Source organism: Rhinatrema bivittatum, chromosome 11, assembly GCF_901001135.1.
Source record: "Rhinatrema bivittatum chromosome 11, aRhiBiv1.1, whole genome shotgun sequence".
Classification (NCBI taxonomy): Eukaryota; Metazoa; Chordata; class Amphibia; order Gymnophiona; family Rhinatrematidae; genus Rhinatrema; species Rhinatrema bivittatum.
The window spans coordinates 7,351,862-7,371,843 of NC_042625.1; the positions used below are offsets into that span (position 1 = coordinate 7,351,862).

The 19,982-nt window shown below is 44.9% G+C and overlaps 2 protein-coding genes across 8 annotated transcripts in view; one reads left to right on the forward strand and one right to left on the reverse strand.

Moving 5' to 3' along the window:
- SMTN (smoothelin) overlaps nucleotides 1–746 on the reverse strand; it is a 235,359-nt gene extending 234,613 nt beyond the window's left edge. For all 4 annotated transcript variants that reach the window (XM_029619024.1, XM_029619023.1, XM_029619021.1 and 1 more), the window contains exon 1: nucleotides 251–746. In XM_029619024.1, coding sequence (XP_029474884.1) covers nucleotides 251–301 — 51 coding nt within the window. In that variant the 5' untranslated portion in view covers nucleotides 302–746. The remainder of the gene's footprint in view (nucleotides 1–250) is intronic.
- Nucleotides 747–827: 81 nt separating this feature from the next.
- The window catches only part of MORC2 (MORC family CW-type zinc finger 2), a 418,351-nt gene continuing 399,196 nt past the window's right edge, over nucleotides 828–19,982 (forward strand). For 3 of the 4 annotated variants that reach the window (XM_029619026.1, XM_029619028.1, XM_029619032.1), the window contains exons 1-2: nucleotides 1,666–1,733; nucleotides 17,082–18,611. The gene's annotated coding sequence lies outside the window, so the exon portion shown is untranslated. Of the gene's footprint in view, nucleotides 928–1,665; nucleotides 1,734–17,081; nucleotides 18,612–19,982 lie in introns of those variants that run through there. The other variant, XM_029619027.1, reaches the window with a different exon arrangement.

The following is a 19,982-nucleotide window of genomic DNA, read 5'->3' on the forward strand; positions in this document are numbered from 1 at the left end:
ATGTGCAGGCGATGCTGATAAGCTGCTAAAATTCATCGGTGCAAAGCCTTTCAGGTAGTCAAGCTAGGTTTTTTTGACTGAGTTTTATTCATATTCTTTCGGAGTGAGAACTCCTTTACCAATCGCACCAGCAAGATTTACTTTAAGAAAGTATTGTAACCCTAGCATTGACTTATCTGTCAGTTTTACACAGCAGAACAGAAAAGACGACAGACAATAAGCTAAATTGCTTTTAGATCTTTCCACTCACCAGCTTGCGGAGCGTCCCTTCATCCATAGTGGAAAATCTCTCCTCGGACATGTTGCCTTTGCTCTTTCAGTCTTCCCTGGAAAGAGTTGGGTGGCTTATCAGGGCTATGAGCTCTATGATCTCTAGCACGGAAGGTCGTTCAAATCCGTGCTCCTAACCAGACTGAAATATTGAACAGAAACGTTTAGCAACTCGTGGAGATGGACGGGAGAAGAGTCTCTCCCCTGTGCAAGATCCTTTTAAGTAAGCGCTGCCAAGGAGGCGATTTTCATGCGAAATTGGGCACCTTCATAAACAATTATAGGCGTTTTGTTTTGCTTTTCGGCGGGTTGCTCACTGTGCTGTCACCAGCAGCGAACCACGACCCTTTCTCGACTCGCCTCTTCCACATTCAGTTCTGGCCGACACCGTGGAGGGAGGGGCGGGCCCGGTGCAGGGCGGGACTCGGGCGCTCGCTTATTTTAAACGAAAACACTGCGACGTCAGAGGCCGCGTGCAGGTGAGACCCGCAGGAATCCGGTCCCGGCTTCCGGTCCCGCGGTGACTAATAACGCGGCGCATGCGCCCTGCTGCCTGGCGCGGCTCCTGTCCCAGGTACCGTGCGGCACTGCCCTTCCTGGCAGACAAGAACTGCCTTTTGAAACCAGGTTGGCCTCAGACAAACTGACTCGAGAGTGGTAAGATATATTTCAACATCTTTATCACAGACGGCATTTTTTTTGGTTTTACGTCTGTACTGTGTAGTGGCGAGTGCGCTGCGTGCCATTGAAGCGCCGTGGGGGCGGGGTGGCTGATTGAGGCAGCTCGAGGACGGGAAGGCTCGAGGCTTTGGTGAAAGGCTTGGGGTGCGGAAGGTGCTTTGAGCGATGCTGGGGTGACGCGGTCCTCTGTTCTTGGCGCTTCGGCTGTCTGTCGCTGTGCCCGTTGCGCTGGTGACCAGCGGTCGCCATGGCAACATGAAGCCTGCGCATGTCACTGTGGCTCTGTCGTCTATGGGGAGGGGGAAGGTGGCCTCCTAAATGCTCCAGCTGCTACCGCTGAATTAGCCCCCTCTCCATCCCATCCCACTTCGCTGGTATGCTCTTCCTACTTATTGCTTACCCACCCATAGACAAGTGAAATAACGTGTGGGTTAAAATTGTGCTTTGAAATTAAGCGCAGTTTCGTAATGCGCAGGTAAACTTTTTTTTTTTTTTTTTACTTTCGATGGAATAAACTAATGTTATAGTAATGCATTAGGAGTAAAAAAAAAAAAATGTGTGCACAAAGCACTGCTAAGACTGTGGAATAGAAGTGACCCTTTTGGGCGCATTGTTGCTCGCGCCTTCCTCATTCCTGTTCCCGGACCTACAACGCCTGGTCTTAGCTGGAGGAAAGGAGCAGTTGTGTGAGGACTTTTTGTTTCCTTGTTACAGTGCATACCTACAGAGAGAGAGGTTAGAGAGCAGAAGCTAAGATGCAGAAAAGCATAAGAGAAAGAGAGGTAGGGGGCACTGCCCTGTTTGTATTACATACTATATAGAAGAACAAATTACAATTTGTTTTATTTTTTTACAACTTTTCATTTTTACAATAGATGCAAGACAAGGACATAATCCATGACATTGCATACTAATATGCATAGTTTATCCTGTTAATAGTGAAGCAAGAACAAAACCAGTAACTTCTAAACAATATATCTCGGGTACATTGTACTATTCAGTGTTCAAAAATTATACATGACATTCTGATTTAAAACGTATGCCATTTCCAAAAGTTTCCCCAGATAACATCATAAACCTCGAACAAATCACAAATTTTCCTAGCACCCAACCAGATGAATTTAGGACCAGTGGGTTATGCACCTCTACCAGCAGATGGAGATGGAGCAAACTGATGTCACAGAGTGTGTGTGTGTGTGTGTGTGTGTATATATATATACTCCTGCAGTGACATCAGCCTGCTAGTATTCTCAGTCTCCAGCAGATGGTGGACATGCATTTCCCTACTTAGGATTGCTTCAAATTTTAGAAGAGAAATAATAGAGATTTAATTTGCCTTGCTCTCCTGCAGTGATACCAAATGGTCCCTCCTAGCTGAGAATTCCTGAGGTGATTTCCTTGGTTCTACCTTGGTCCTGTAGCTGGTTTTCTCAGCAGGCATGGACTTGATTGATTAAAACAGCTGAAAGGCAGCGGGTGCAGGAAGCCGAGTGTGGCAGTGACAGTATATGTCCCCCCCGCCCCCCCCTGCATCCAGAGACCATCTCTGTATTCAGCCGGGAAAGGCTGAGCTCAGGTAAGTTTAAAAAAAAAATAGTAGAAAGGTTGTTTGTAGGCCTTCCCCCTTTCTCCGGTCTCCGTACTTGGTGCACCATTCCTGCTTCCATGGGAGATTAAGAGACTTGGTCAGCCTGGCAGGTTGAGCATCTCAGATGGGCTAGGCCCCGTTGTTAGGCTTTCTTTCTATGCAATGCATGGTAGGCTATGGCTGCGTTTTTTGCACTTTTTTTTTTCTGTGTGTTAGGCTGCCCTCTTCAGAACCAATGGTGCATGCAAGTGTGTCTGGCTGTGCGTTTGACTTGTGTGCCCAGTTTCTTTTGGGTGCGCTGCCTGTGCACACAATCTGGGATACATTGGACATGCGCTCAAGTTTGGCATGGTGAAAGTGCATCTAGATTTGTGATGCTTAAATTTTGCAGCGTGAATTCAGCTGGACGCACAACTTCAGTCTTCTGTTAAGTGTACTGTCGGCAAGATTTACTTTCAATGTGTTATCCACTCTGGTGCCTATGTTATCCAAGATGGTGCCTGTGGCTAAGAATCGTAAGCACCTTTCCCTTTGTGCTGCCTGTCATATTTGGGCATCTCAGCCCGGAGTGCCCTCTAACTAGTGCCAGCGCTGCTTAGAGGCTGAGGGAGAAATGTCTTCCTCTGACTTTATTAAGCCTGGTTCTTCCCAACCTGATGATGATGATCTGGTTAACATGTCAGAAGAGATGCCTGATCTTGGAACTCCTTTAACTGGTTCATCAGCAGGGGACGGTAACTCAGTGAGTGCAGCACAGGTTCCTTCTGGTTTTGGCATGGATCCTTCTGCCTTTTCTTGGGTAGAATTTTTTTCAAGGATTGCAATTCTTTCTTCAGGCACAGTCCTCAGCCCCATCCAATCCTGTCAGGTCAGAATCACAGTCAGTGACCTCTCACTTGTCTAGTACTGCTTTTAAGCGCCGAAGTATACCTAGATTGGCAGCAGGTCATCCTGATTAGGAATCCGGATGGCACTGATGAGGCCGATCCTGACTCTTTGAAGGATAGGAAAATTCCTCCAGGACTGGAACCATATAGGACCATGTTGCAGTTCTTTCATAGAGATCTAGGCGTCATAGTGGATAACACATTGAAATCGTCGGTTCAGTGTGCTGCGGCAGTCAAAGCAAACAATGTTAGGAATTATTAGAAAGGGAATGGTTAATAAAACAGAAAATGTCATAAATCCTCTGTATTGCTCCATGGTGAGACCGCACCTTGAATACTGTGTACAATTATGGTCGCCGCATCTCAAAAAAGATAATTGTGATGGAGAAGATACAGAGAAGGGTGACCAAAATGATAAGAGGAATAGAACAGCTCCCCTATTAGGAAAGACTAAAGAGGTTAGGACTTTTCAGCTTGGAGAAGAGACGGCTGAGGGGGGGATATGATAGAGGTGTTTAAAATCATGAGAGGTCTAGAATGGGTAGATGTGAATCTGTTGTTTACTCTTTCGGATAATAGACTAGGGGGCACTCCATGAAGTTAGCATGTGGCACATTTAAAACTAATCGGAGAAAATTATTTTTCACTCAACGCACAATTAAACTCTGGAATTTGTTGCCAGAGGATGTGGTTAGTGCAGTTAGTGTAGCTGTGCTTAGAAAAGGATTGGATAAGTTCTTGGAGGAGAAGTCCATTACCTGCTATTAATTAAGTTGACTTAGAAAATAGCCACTGCTATTACTAGCAACGGTAACATGGAATAGACTTAGTTTTTGGGTACTTGCCAGGTTCTTATGGCCTGGATTGGCCACTGTTGGAAACAGGATGCTGGGATTGATGGACCCTTGGTCTGACCCAGTATGGCATGTTCGTATGAGCTACCGGCTCTGATTTCTCAGATGTTGAAGATGCTTGGTGTATCTGCGGCAGATTCCATGTCTAAGCCAAAGAAAAATCCCATTTTCCTAACATGTAGACAGATGCACTCAGGACCAGTGGGTTTATGCTCCCCTGCCAGCAGATGGAGACAGAGCATGCTGACATCACTATATACATAACCCTGCAGTGACCTCAGCCTGCCAGTATTGTCTCTAGCAGATGGTGGACGTGCATCTCCCTATGGGGATTGCTTTGAGCTTTTTGAATGGAGAAATTTGAAATTCTAAATTCAGGAAAAGAAAGCCCTACTATCCTGCAGTGATAACTAAAGGTCCCTTCCCCAGTTGAGAATTCCTGAGGCGATTTTCCATGGTCCCTCAGAGGTGTGCCTTGGTCCAGTAGCTGGGTTTCCCGGCGTGGACTTAACTACTGGTTCAGCAGAAAGCCAGCGGGTGCAGGAGGCCATGTGAGACAGTGACGGCAGTTGCGTTCTCCCCCCCCACACAGCCAGAGACTGTCTCTGTTCTCAGCTGGTAAGCGCTGAGCTCAGGTAAAGTTTTAAAAAGTTTGGTTTGTTTGTTTTTTTTTTTAAGGAGAGTTTTTTACCTGAACCAGAGACAGAGGGGTTTCAGGACTTCTCCAGTCTTTGTTCTTGGCGTGCCGTGCTGACATTTGTTCCCGCTGCCGTTTGGGGTTGGGGAACTGGGCAGCCTGGCGGGTTGCGCACCCACGATGTGCTAGGCCCCGCACTTGGGCTTTTTTTCTTGCACGCTGCGTGGTAGGCCGCAACGGCCGTTTTCATGCTCTCTTGTGTATGTTTTGCTGCCCTCTATAGGCAGTCGGTGTGTCAGCTTTGCGCACACATAGTGTGCTCTGTTTTTGGGCACGCTTTTTATGCGAACTTTGGTGCACAGGTTGTGCGTGCATCTTGCCATGCTTTCTTCTAGGAACTTTATTTTTTGGGCACATTTCATTTTTGAGCATGATATTTTCCAGTGCACGTTTACCACAGTGATGGCAGGTAAGCAAGAAGCCTGTCTTCCTATTTGTGTTGCCTATCATTAGGGCTTTTCAGCTTGAGCCGGCTTCTAACCTGTGTCAGTGCTGTTCAGACATTCAGGGAGAGTCGTCTTCCTCAAATTTTGCTAAGCCTGGCTCTTCTCATTCTGTTCATGGCCTTGACTGGGGGGACCCAGATCTTTGTTCTCCCTTGACGGGCAGTTCTGTGCAAGCAGCTCCAATTCCTTCTGGGCTTGGTCTGGACCTGGCTGCTTTTTCTTGGGTGGAATTTTTTCAAGGCTTACAAGTTTTTCTTCAGGCACAGTCCTCAACTTCCCCCATTTCTGTCTGGTCGGACCCTCAGCTGGTGGCTCCTCCCTCTTTCAGTCCTATGCTTAAGCACCAGGGCTCGCCCTGGCTCCCTGTGAGTGTTCTCAACAGGAATCCAGATGGCATTGATGAGGTTGATCTGGATTTCCTGGAAGATGGGAAAATTCCTTCAGGGCTGGAACCATATCGACCCATGTTGCAATTCTTTCATAGAGATAACCTGACGGCCCTGATTTCCCAGACCTTGAAGCAGCTGGGTGTTCCTGGTTCGGATGCTATGTCAAAGCCGAGGAAGAATCCCATTTTGGTTTCCTTATGTAAAGCCTTTTGGTTTTTTTCCCGGTGATGGATGCCATCCAGGAATTGATTGATGTGGAATGGGATGCCCTAGAGACAAATTTTAAAGGGGGTTGGACATTGGAAGGCCTATACCCCGGATATGGCTGTGAGAGACCTATTAGTAAAAATTTGTAACCTATCATTAAAATCATCCATTGTACCTGAAAACTGGAGGATAGCAAATGTAACCCCAATATTTAAAAAGGGCTCCAAGGGCGATCCGGGAAACGACAGACCGGTTAGCCTGACTTCAGTGCCAGGAAAAATAGTGGAAAGTGTTCTAAACATCAAAATCACTGAACATATAGAAAGACATGGTTTAATGGAACAAAGTCAGCATGGCTTTACCCAAGGCAAGTCTTGCCTCACAAATCTGCTTCACTTTTTTGAAGAAATTAATAAACATGTGGATAAAGGTGAACCGGTAGATGTAGTGTACTTGGATTTTCAGAAGGCGTTTGACAAAGTTCCTCATGAGAGGCTTCTAGGAAAAGTAAAGTCATGTGATAGGTGGCGATGTCCTTTTGTGGATTGCAAACTGGCTAAAAGACAGGAAACAGAGAGTAGGATTAAATGGACAATTCTGTCAGGTCGATACAGTTATGCCGAGTTAGAGTGCGGCAGTGCCAGGCGCACCCTCGTTCCCCGCACGCACAGTTCTCTTCACCTACTGCTCGATACTCTTCAAATTGCATGCAAATGCATGCCGCGTCTGCGAAGCTTTAGGCGAAGGTTAGGCCCGCACAACCCATTTTACTGTATAGAGCGCCTATACAGTATCCTGGGTGCGCGGGCCTAACGCTTCACGGCCACGCTGGTATCTGTCATTTCAAATGTCATTTGAAATGACAGGTACCAGGAAGTGGACAGTTATGTTCTCCGATGCTCGGCAAACTTTCCCCCAGCCCCCACTCACCTGCCCTGGCCGCGTCCGGTCTCCGGTGCAGCCCCAGTCCTGTCCCCTCCTCCCGAAGCAAAAAAAAAAAAACCAAAAAAGTAGCAAGAGAGCGAGGGGAGAGACGGGCAATCCTAGGCTCGGGCCTGCTAGTCCCTTCTACTCTCCTCCTGAAGCAGGGCGCGAAAAGCAGCCTTGCTCCGGGAGGAGGGGGGGGCAGTTTAAAGCAACGAAGCGACTTACTTTTGCAGCCCCCCCCCTCCGGACATCGCATCGCACGTGGGAAAGTGGCCCCTATGCGTGCAATTGGCTGCTCAAGACGTGACGTCACGACGTTTGGCGTCACGGCATGTGACGTCACGCCTTGAGGTCAAATTGCACGAGGGGCCTACCCGTTCGGGCATCTATCTTCGCCGGCAGCTGGGAGGCAGAGGAGCCGCTGTCCGGAGGAGGGCTGGCTGGCTGGAGTAAGTTGCATCTTCTCTCTCCTCCTCTCCTTGCGCCGCGGTCTGTCTCGCTTTAGTGCCGTCTCCGCCGAAGGTCCGCCGTGGTCCGTCTCGCTTTACACTGCCGTCTCCGCCGAAGGGGGGCTGCCGAAGGGGAGCTGCCAAAGTGGGGCCACATTGGATTTTTTTTTTGCTTCGGGAGGAGGGAGAGGACTGGGGCTACCCCGGAGACCGGCACCCATGGACGCGGCCAGGGCAGGTGAGTGGGGGTTGGGGGAAAGTTTGCCGCTTACCCTTACTCCTGCCTCTAAAACAGGGGTAGGGGTAGGCGGTAAACGAACAGGTTAAACGTGCGGCAAATCGGCAGGGAAAAAAAGCGATAGTCGGAGCGCGCGTCACAGTATCGGAGGGAATAGCTAATTCGTTCATTTACATATCATTTACATGCTGCGTGCGGGAAAGGTTACGGGTCGGTTTCAAGAAGCGCTAAGGACGCGTGAAACTGGAGACTGTATCGCAGGATCGCCTTACGCGTCCCAATTGTGCGCCCACAGCGAGTTAATCTCCAACCGCACCTTACAGTATCGAGCTGAGTGGAAGGGAGTGGACAGTGGAATGCCTCGGGGATCTGTATTGGGACCCTTACTTTTCAATATATTTATAAATGATCTGGAAAGAAATATGACGAGTGAGATAATCAAATTTGCAGATGACACAAAATTGTTCAGAGTAGTTAAATCACAAGCAGATTGTGATAAATTGCAGGAAGACCTTGTGAGACTGGAAAATCGGGCATCCAAATGGCAGATGAAATTTAATGTGGATAAGTGCAAGGTGATGCATATAGGGAAAAATAACCCATGCTATAATTAAACAATGTTGGGTTCCATTTTAGGTGCTACAACCCAAGAAAGATCTAGGCGTCATAGTGGATAACACATTGAAATCGTCGGTTCAGTGTGCTGCGGCAGTCAAAAAAGCATACAGAATGTTGGGAATTATTAGAAAGGGAATGGTGAATAAAACGGAAAATATCATAATGCCTCTGTATTGCTCCATAGTGAGACCGCACCTTGAATACTGTGTACAATTCTGGTCGCCGCATCTCAAAAAAGATATAATTGCGATGGAGAAGGTACAGAGAAGGGCTGCCAAAATGATAAGGGGAATGGAACAGCTCCCCTATGAGGAAAGACTAAAGAGGTTAGGACTTTTCAGCTTGGAGAAGAGACAGCTGAGGGGGGATATGATAGAGGTGTTTAAAATCATGAGAGGTCTAGAACGGGTAGATGTGAATCAGTTATTTACTCTTTCGGATAGTAGAAAGACTAGGGGACACTCCATGAAGTTAGCATGGGGCACATTTAAAACTAATCGGAGAAAGTTCTTTTTTACTCAATGCACAATTAAACTCTGGAATTTGTTGCCAGAGGATGTGGTTAGTGCAGTTAGTATAGCGGTGTTTAAAAAAGGATTGGATAAGTTCTTGGAGGAGAAGTCCATTTCCTGCTATTAAGTTTACTTAGAGAATAGCCACTGCCATTAGCAATGGTTACATGGAATAGACTTAGTTTTTGGGTACTTGCCAGGTTCTTATGGCCTGGATTGGCCACTGTTGGAAACAGGATGCTGGGCTTGATGGACCCTTGGTCTGACCCAGTATGGCATTTTCTTATGTTCTTATGCATTTTCCCAAAGTGGATGCTCCGCTATGTGCCATAGCGGACGCCTATCTCCATAGAGGGAGGAGCGGCCTTGAAGGATGTACATGATAGGATTGAGGCTATTCTTAAGCAAGCCTTTGAGGCAATGGTGATAAATTTACAGATTGCCCCCTGTTGTGCCCTAGTGGCGAGATCTTGTATGTTTCTCTCTCAGGAGGTTAAGTGTGGAGGGAATTCCAGAGCAGTTATGGAGCCCTCTGCTGCCTTTTTAGCAGACGCAGGCTGTGATTTCGTCCAGACCTCGGCCAGAGGAGTGGCTTCGGTGATAGCAGCCAGGCGTCAACGCTGGTTGCAAAATTGGTCAGCTGACATCTTCCAAAGCCAATCTTACTAAGATGCCCTTTAAAGGCTCACTCTTGTTAGGGAGCAAATTGGTGAAACTGGCCAGTAAGTGGGGCAAGTCTCCAGTACCTCAGTTGCCAGAGGATAAGAAACAGTTACAGCACCCATTTGGTATAAGGGGTCGTTTGTGGGGGGTTCAAGGCATTTTCAACCCTACAGAGGGTCAACCTTTCAGCAGACTAAGCCTTTCGGCAGGTCTCAGTCCTTTTGTCCCCTGCAGCCCAAGAGAGGAATGGGCTCGGGATGTGAACCTTTCGAGCTTCCCAATGAAGGTTGCTGACCCACCTTCCAGAATAGCAGTCTTTCTCTTTCTCTTTCTCTTTTTTTTTTCTTTTTTTCTCTTTCTCTGTCCTGGAGGTGATACAGAAAGGGTATGCACTAGAACTTTGCAGTATTCCTCAGGACGTGTTCATGGAGTCTCCTTGCCACTCCCCGCAGAAGAAGCAGGCAGTGAAGTTCATGCTTCAAAAGCTCCTCAGACTGAGGGCTGTGGTTTCGGTGCCCATGTCTCAAAGTATGGGGCGATATTCCATTAATTTTGTTGTGCCCAAGAAGGAGGGCTTCTTTCGACCCATCTTGGATCTCAAGAGGGTCAACCGTCACTTGAAGGTGACTTATTTTTTAATGGAAACCTTACGCTATGTAATAATGGTGGTGCAATCGGGGGAATTTCTGACCTTGAATCTGTCAGAGGCTTATCTTCATATTCCCATACGATTGGAACACCGTCACTTTGTGGTATTGGGGTTCATTATCCGTTTCGGGTGCTGCTTTTTGATCTAGCCACCACCTCTAGAAGATTTTCCAAGGTTATGATGGAGGCAGCGTTCTTGAGAAGAGAAGGGATCCTGGTGCACCCATACTTGGAAGACTAGCTGGTTCGAGCCAAGTCTCAGGAAGAGAGCCGCCTGGTGACCCAGAAGGTGATCTCCTTGTTGCAGGAGCTCAGTTGGGTGATGAACCTGGTCAAGAGCAGTCTTCAGCCATCTCGAGTATCTGGGGGGTCGGTTCGACATGGGGCAGGGCGAAGTTTTCCTGCCAGAAGTTCAGATTCAGAAATTGACGTCTCAGGTGTGTCAGTTGCGTACTATATACTCAACTGTGTCGTCCTATCTACAGGTGCTCGACTTGATGGTGGCAACCCTGGAAGTGGTGCCATGGGCGAGGGTGCATATGCGTCCTCTTCGGTGCTCACTGCTGTCTTGTTGGAACCTGCAGTCTCAGGAATATTGAGTTCAACTCCACTTGCTGAAGGAAATCTCCTCGTGCTTCCAGTGGTGGTTGCAGGAGGATCATCTGAAAAAAAGGAGTTTCCTTGTCCTCCCTGACCTGGTTGGTACTCACAACAGATGCAAGTATCCAGGGTTGAGGAGCTCACTGTCAGAAGCTGACTGTTCAAAGACATTGGAATGCCAAAGAGTCCCTCTGGAACATCAATTGCCTGGAAGCCTGGTCGATCCGGTTGGCATGCTTGCAGTTCAACCACAGGCTGCAGGGTCAATCAGTCTGCATGATGTCTAACAAAGAAACGATGGTGGCCTACATAAATTGCCAGGGAGGAACCAAGAGCCAGCAAGTGTCGCAGGAAATAAACCAACTTATGGAATGGGTGGAAGGACATCTACAGATTATCTCGGCCTCTCACATTGCAGGAAAAAACAACGAAAGAGCAAACTTTCTCAGCAGAGAGAATCTAAACCCAGGAGAATGGGTGTTATCAGCTGAGGCATTTCAGCTGACAGTGGATCACTGGGGCCTTTCATTCCTAGACCTGCTGGCGACTTCTCGCAATGCGAAGGTTCCTTGATTCTTCAGTTGCAGGAGAGATCCATGGTCTCTGGGAATAGATGCTCTCTTACAGGTCTGGCCAGAAGACAGGCTGCTTTATGCCTTTCCTTCATAGTCCTTGTTGGGCAGGATCATTCGTAAGATTGAAGGCCACAGGGGGCTGGTACTCCTGGAGGCTCCGGACTGGCCCAGGTGTCCATGGTATGCAGATCTGTGAAGACTCCTGGTGGAGACTCCCCCTCCCCCTTTGTCTTCTGCTGCACACGGATCTGTTGCAGCAGGGACCGGTTCTTCATGTGGCTCCAACTCTGTTCTGTCTTATGGTTTGGTCCTTGAGAGGGCTCGCCTATTGAAGCTTGGATATTCTTCTGTGGTGATTGCCATCTTAGTCCACAATTGAAAGTTCTCCACTTTCTTAGCACATGTGTGGGTTTGGAGAATATTTGAGGCCTGGTGTGAGGAGCGGGGTATTCTTCCTTGTTCAGTCAAGATCCTGAATATTCTGGATTTTTTTGTAGGATGGGTTTAATAAGGGATTGGCCCTTAATGCCTTGAAGGTACAGGCTGCGGCGGCTGCCTGTTTCAGAGGCTCAGTGAATGGTGATTTTTTTAGCGTCTCATCCTGATGGGCTTGTTTTTTTTTTTTTTTAAGGGAGTGAAGCATCTTCAGTCTCCCTTGAGGTTACTGGCTCCTCTGTGGAGTCTTAATTTGGTGCTGGATTTCTTGGCGGGCACTTACATTCTGACCACTGCATAGCCTTTCCTTGTGGTTATTAACATTGAAGACCGTGTCCCTGGTGGCTGTATGTTCTGTGCATCAAATTTCCAAGCTGCAGGCCTGGTCTTGCTGGGAGGTTAAACAAGAGAGAATAGATGCCAGATGTCCTTTTAAATGCTTTATTATAATGGAGATGAATTGCATTGCAAAAAAGCCCGACTCTGGCCGAGTTTCGCCCCCCATACGTGGGGCTGCCTCAGGGGCTACAATAAATAAACATAACATTAAGAAATACATATTAAAAAGACTTATAAACTATTAAATAGTTACAAAATGATGGAACACGTAAAATGGTAACACTTAAATAAGAGGTTAAAATAATTCAAAACATTGTGTATGTGATGCAGTGGTTTTGTCTTTTTTTAGAAAATAGGACCTTTGCAGTAAAAATAAATAATAGTACTTCAGAGACTATACATCTAACCACAGGGGTTCCCCAGGGCTCAGCATTGTCAGCTGCACTATTCAATGTTTATTTGCTTCGGTTGTGCCATTTATTGACAGGTCTTGGTTTGATTTATTTTGTATATGCTGATATTCAGATTCTGATCCCGATTGAGAAAGATTTAGACGCTACTTTTTAAACTAATCAAAATATACTTAGAAATTATTAGATAGCTACTGACACAGCTGAAACTTATTTTAAACCTAGATAAAACTGTCTTTATTGTTTTAGATAAGAAAAAGATCTATGATGAACCAATTTTAAGTCTGAATACTGATAACGAGAAACTTAGGTTTTTATGTAGATACAGAATCAAATTGTCAAGCACATATATTTAAAGAAAGTAAAAGAAGGATTTGGAAAACTAATGATGCTGAGACGTCTCAAACCATTGTTATCTCAAGAAAATTTTAGAATGGTACTACAGGCAATGATACAGGAATCGACTATTGTAATTTGATGCTACTTGGGCTACCAAAAGTTACACTTCGCCCCATACAAATTTTGCAGAATACTGCGGCACGTAACCTAACAGGCACAAGAAAAAGAGAACATATAACACCAGTTTTGAAGGGTTTGTACTGGTTGCCAATAGAACAGAGAATAATCTTCAAAGTTGAATACCACAATAAGATTGCACGAACCGCAAGGAGAACTGAGATCATCAAATAAGGGTCTACTCACAAATCTTAATATCAGATCAGCCCACTTATGTGAAGTAAGAGCGTGCCATATCAATTGCGGGTCCAAAATATTGGAACAAATTGCCACCAGAACTGAGATTACAGCCAGATAAGAGATAACTTTGGAAAGAACTAAAAACATGGCTGTTCAGCAAGCGTATGCAGATGGAGAAATAAGCATAGGAGCTGATATATTTTAATGTCTTAACTTTTTACTCTTATTGCTTTGATTTTTTATCTTTACTTTGGTAATTTTATAGTTTTAAAAATTTTAGATATTTAGATGTATATTTATAATATAATTATATTTTCCCATTTTCCACCTATTTTAAACATTATGATTTATTGTGAATCGCTGAGATGGATCCGTCCGTGCAACGGTATATAAAACTGTTATCTATTTTATGATTTTTTTATTTTTTTATTTATCTTATTGAGCAAATGAACAGAATACAAACTAAGAAAATGAGGAAAGGAGCAGACACCTAATAAAGAATAAATAATATAATAGACATAAAAACAAAGCATAGAGCAGAGATATTTGTGGACAAAGCAATGAGGTATATATTCTTTTTTGAAAAAGGGAGGGTGGGGGCAATAAAGTAAAAGGAGTAATACCTCATTGCTTTGTCCTCAAATATCTCTGTTCACCTCATTTTTCTCTGCCTAAGCTCCATTGGGCGAACTCGCGGCCTCTACCAGCTACCACTGGCCTTCCTGCCTCTGTTCCCGAGTCCACCTGAGCAGCATAGACGCTGCCAACCGCTATCTTACCCTCTGAGTCTCCTAGGCGCAGGCATGCTCTTGGGCCTGCTTTAACCACATCATGGTGTGAACCTCGGGGGCATCCCCCTCGGATGACGTCACTCATCTCAGATATTTAAACCTGCCGGCCCAGACAGCCGACGACTTGGCAACGAGTTCATCTCCCTGAATCTACCTACTCTCGCTTCAGTACTTGTTCCTGCTTCCGTGAGACTACTGGGTACCCGCTCCTCGGGGGCCCTTCTTCATCTCTCGGCTATCCGCTCCTCAGAGGGCCTTCGCCCAGACTCCTGCCTGCCTCGCTTCCCGAGGCTTTCTACAGAACTATTCCTTGTCTTCATTCACTGTGAGTAACCACGCTGTGGACCACTGTTGTGATATCTATGTGGGCATCCTCTCTAGTGTACCCCGCTCTGTGCACCAGTGCTGTGATATCCTAGAGGAGCCCTTGCCGATGTACCCTGCTCTGCGGACCACTACCATGACCTCCCAGCAAGTAACCCTCTTGTTTACCATCTCTATGGACCCCGTGTAACTTCAGTGACTGTACTTTCGCTCAGCACCCCCCGCTCCTCCTATTGCCTAACTCCAGTTATCCCGAGCTGAGTCTGACATCAGCACCTGCACTGTCGCTCCATGGCCCACCTCCTGTGGTCATCTCTCCTACTCTTCCTCAACTATATACCTCGCCTCCCGACGGTGAGGCTCAGTGGGGCTCCTCCCCTGGGCAGTACCATCTCTCACCTCAGCCCAAGGGCCCACATACCCACAAATCCTAACAATTGCCTGTCTTGCTGGGAGCCTTTCCTTCGGGTGACTCCAGGACACTGCAACTACATACTGTTCCACTCTTCTTGCTTAAGGTGGTCTCGGAATTTCATTTAAATCAGTCCATTTCCTTGCCATCCCTGGCTAAGGTCAGGGACATGGAGGAATATCGCCTCCTGCGTCCCTTAGATGTCAAGAGACTTGTCGTATGGTATCTGGAGGTTTCTGAACCTTTCCGGAAGATGGATCACTTGTTTTGTCCTCCATGGTGGAAGGAAGCATGGTGAACCAGCTTCGCAGGCAACAATAGCTAACTGGATTAAAGAGGTGGTCATGGCTGCATATGTGGATGCAGAAAAGCCATTGCTTACTCAATTTAGGGCTCAGGCAGTGTCATGGACAGAGGTTAAATTGTTGTCTCCCGTCTATCTGCCAAGCTGCGACGTAGTCATCCTTACATACTTTTTTTTTTCCAGGTTTATCATCTGGATGTGCAGGCCCGGGATGATAAGAACATAAGAAATTGCCATACTGGGTCAGACCAAGGGTCCATCAAGCCCAGCATCCTGTTTCCAACAGTGGCCAATCCAGGCCATAAGAACCTGGCAAGTACCCAAAAACTAAGTCTATTCCATGTTACCATTGCTAATGGCAGTGGCTATTCTCTAAGTGAACTTAATAGCAGGTAATGGACTTCTCCTCCAAAAACTTATCCAATCCTTTTTTAAACACAGTTATACTAACTGCACGAACCACATTCTCTGGCAACAAATTCCAGAGTTTAATTGTGCGTTGAGTAAAAAAGAACTTTCTCCGATTAGTTTTAAATGTGCCCCATGCTAACTTCATGGAGTGCCCCCTAGTCTTTCTACTATCCGAAAGAGTAAATAACAGATTCACATCTACCCGTTCTAGACCTCTCATGATTTTAAACACCTCTATCATATCCCCCTTCAGTCGTCTCTTCTCCAAGCTGAAAAGTCCTAACCTCTTTAGTCTTTCCTCATAGGGGAGTTGTTCCATTCCCCTTATCATTTTGGTAGCCCTTCTCTGTACCTTCTCCATCGCAATTATATCTTTTTTGAGATGCGGCGACCAGAATTGTACACAGTATTCAAGGTGCGGTCTCACCATGGAGCGATACAGAGGCATTATGACATTTTCCCTTGTATTCATCATTCCTTTTCTAATAATTCCCAACATTCTGTTTGCTTTTTTGACTGCCGCAGCACACTGCACCGACGATTTCAATGTGTTATCCACTATGACACCTAGATCTCTTTCTTGGGTTGTAGCACCTAATATGGAACCCAACATTGTGTAATTATAGCATGGGTTATTTTTCCCTATATGCATCACCTTGCACTTATCCACATTAAATTTCATCTGCCATTTGGATGCCCAATTTTCCAGTCTCACAAGGTCTTCCTGCAATTTATCACAATCTGCTTGTGATTTAACTACTCTGAACAATTTTGTGTCATCTGGACTTCCTTTGGCTGGTCTGTGACTTCTGCTTATGAGCTTAAGTTGCTGCATTGTCCCTCTGCCTTGGTTTTATTTACACAGGTGCTTACAAACAGGCAGATAAGTATCCTTCAGTTGTTTTAAAGTTTTCATCTGAGCAAAGTTTCTTTTCTTTAGCTGTGACAGTGTTTTGGGGTCTGTCAGCATGCTTGTCTGCATCCCTCTTTGCCTATCATGATTCATATTGGGTGCTTTCAGTGGTTAAACATGGGATATCTCCCTACAGTCCACTGTTGGAAATAGGATGCTGACTCTGGACCCTCAGTCTGATCTACTATAGCAGGAAGAGAGGCCAACTCTGGTCCTCGAGAGCTACAAACAGCATAGGTTTTCAGGATATCCACAATGAATATGCATGAGATACATTTGCATGCATTGCCTCTGTATGCAAATATATTTCATGCATATTCATTGTGGATATCAGCCTGAGCTGTTTGTGGCTCTTGAGGACTGAAGTTGGCCACCCCTGCATGATAGCAATTTCTTATGTTCTTGTTATGGTGTTAATTGTGAAAAAGGAGTCATAAGTAGAGTTCATTCTCCAGAACGGGAAAGATGTTGCTACAGCAAGCTGGTCAGGAATTAGAAATTGTAGCTTTTCATGATTCTAAATAGTTTACAGGGTCATTGGGAACTCTGTTTTACAGGCCTACACTCTTCTGTTTCTCTCCTTTGTTGTTATAGAGAAAAATATGTGGACGTATATTGGACACATGGTGATGCATTTGAAAAGAATAGACTTAGCACAGGTTTGAAACTTATAAGCAGTAGCTCCAGTCATCAAGGCTTCAACTGTGGCTACATTTTCACATTCATAATTCAATCGTCAAACATTTTTGTAATCTAAAGTGGAAAGTATATCTTATATATTATGTTCTCCATTGCAGGCCCTTCACTTTGGAACTCTGTACCTGAGACTCTACGCCTGACTACTGAAACAAAGAAATTCAGACGTGACCTCAAAACGTGGTTATTTCAAAATGCCTACAGTCTTACTTAACCTCTCTGATATCATCATACACTGACAATCTCATGATGAACTTACCGATTAATCTCATTACCACTTTCTTTCCACCCCAGCACAAATAAATGTATCTGAAACTTCTCTCAACCCCATCTTTATATCCCATCAGCACCTTTTGCTAAAAATTGCTACCCCGACCCTGCATATCTCCCCTCCCCCCAACCGCCTTAGATAATGTACGTATCTTTCGCTAAAATGTATGACATATGCACACATCAAGTGAATATAATTGGCTACCTATACTATTTGTTATGATGTAAACCATTCTGATCTTCATTTGGAATGATGGTGTATATAAAATGGCTGAACAGCATTTTCACTGCAACTCTTAGTTATCTTGGGAAATGTAAACATCTATAGGTGAACAGTTTTTGTAGATGTGATTTGTCTAGGGAAGGGGGTTGGGAGAGAAACTTCTTTTTAAGTAACTGAGGAATGGAGTTAAAATTACAAAAAATATAGCAGGAATCATACATTTCCACTGATCTTGCTATGATGCTCATTTGCTTACTATATACATTTCAAACCTTCTTTCTAGGTTTTTGTCCAATTTAATTGAAAGTGCTCCTGGTATGCTCATAGCCAAATGCCAATCATTGCCACACAGGACACTTGTTTCTTTGTATCTGTAGAGAGCATATCCTTGGTAAATATGTAGATTCTGCCTACCTCTAAACAGAAAAATATGGGTATATACTCTGCCCACATGATTAGAGACAGAAAGAAGTGGAGCTGAATTAGCACAAGCTTGAAACTTGTCAGCAGTAGCACCGATCATCAGGGCTTCAATGCTGGATGAGGATCATGGCAGGATTAATAGCAATGTATTTTTGCGGTTTTTTTTTTAAGCTCCATTCCAACTATAAAAAAAAAAAATGAAATGCTTCTCTCCCACCTCTCTTCCCTGAACAATTGTATTCACTTACAAACTTTTCCCCTATTTATATTTTCCAAGGCAACTCCTTAAGTGCTGTTCAGCCATTTGAGATCCAAGCATGAGGTAAGCAAATGAGATACTTTCCACTTTTGATATTTTTTTTTTTTTAAAGATGATAGAATTATGAATGTATGTGAAAGAAGTGCAAATGGACAGTAGCCAGAATTAAAGCCTTGGCAATTGGCATTACTGCTCACAAGTTTCAAACTTTTGCATCTTTCCTCTACGGCAACCTTGCTTAGTCTGAGTGAGTGCATTGTGATGTCGTCATACTGACATCTGACAGAATTTCCATTATGAGACCGTGCTGTATATATACGATTCAGTAACCAGGAACAAGTAGTACAGAGCAGAAAAGCAACTGATGTATGTACATGCTCTATTATGTGACTGAATTTCAGGAGGCTGCAGGAGATCAGAGGTTTCTGTGCTTAAACTACAAAACAACGTAAGCAGGTAGGTGAGGGAAATGGCTGGGATCAGTGAGTGGTACATTTAAAACCAATCAACAATTCTCAGTCCCTCCTTTTTCCCCCCAAAGGCAACATTTGTGAGCCTTTGCTCACAATTCCCACCCATTTTCCTCTAACTTCCTTCTTCCTTTCCCGTTTACTGTCAAATTTTCCTATTTATCATCCCACCCCAATCTACATATTTTTTTCTTTCCTTTTCTTCTTGCTCTTGTCCCAAACTTTTTTCACCACAAATCCACTCCACCCTCATCTTTGCCCAATTTGCTATGGGCTGGTACAGGTGATTATAGTAACATTGCATCAGTTGTCACATGAAGGTATCTCAAATTAAAAATACTTTATTTTTTCCATAAATTGTAATGTGCTATGACAATGATTTGAGGAAATGCTATCACATTAGATATGATGCTGTTTCTCTTCAAAACCCAGAGGTTACCTTAAGATTCTGTGACTGACTTGATGCGAAATCATAACCCCCACTTTAGAATGAACATGCATTTGGCTCATTCCAATGATATAAAAAGCTAGGTAATCGCATATTTTTCATGGGTAACTAGGCTGGAACCAGCAAACGACAACTCCCCAAAAACCAACCGGATCGAGGTAATCATTAGTAGTTGGGTGGTGGTTGTGCACTTTCTAGCAAAGACAGAGATCTAGGCAATTGGGTAACAGCCTCCCTACTTTTGGTAGCTCTTTCCATTATTACGAAGCTTAATGGTAAGATGAGGGCAGGCCCAGATTTAGGAATAGACAACTGCCAAATATCCAAGCTAAAGAGGAAGCCTTTAGGACCATTGGACAGCTCAGCTTCAAAAGAACACTGTCATAACACAGTGCTTATGAGCGCCAAAATCTTAAATCCAGCCCCGCATGAGGGAAATGGAGGGTGGGGACTGAGTATTAAGTAATGTGTTTGGCTTACTGGTTGGTTGGCAGAAAGACAACAAAAACTGACTTGGATTAAGGAGTAAATTCCTACAAGCAGTTGAGCTGCCAGCCATAGGAGCTTGAAATATATTCTTGGCTGTATGAACTTATTGGGTAGAGTGGACAGAGTAACTGGTCTTTATCTACTATGTTGCTATATTACATGATTAATTTGTGAAGGTTGCTATCCATGCTTACCTATTCTCCCCACTCCTACCTTCAACTCTACATATTTTAATCAAACATGGTGTTATAAAAGATACAGTGCATGATGCTTGAGCCAACTCCTAGTTAAAATAAAATAGAAAGGGGAGAATGAAGAGCCTTTCCCGATGCCTGAACCTGCATCCTACCATGGGAAGGGAGCGGCTAATGTCATCTGTGTGAGTAGGTAATATAAAGCTCTGACCCCTGTGGCACATCG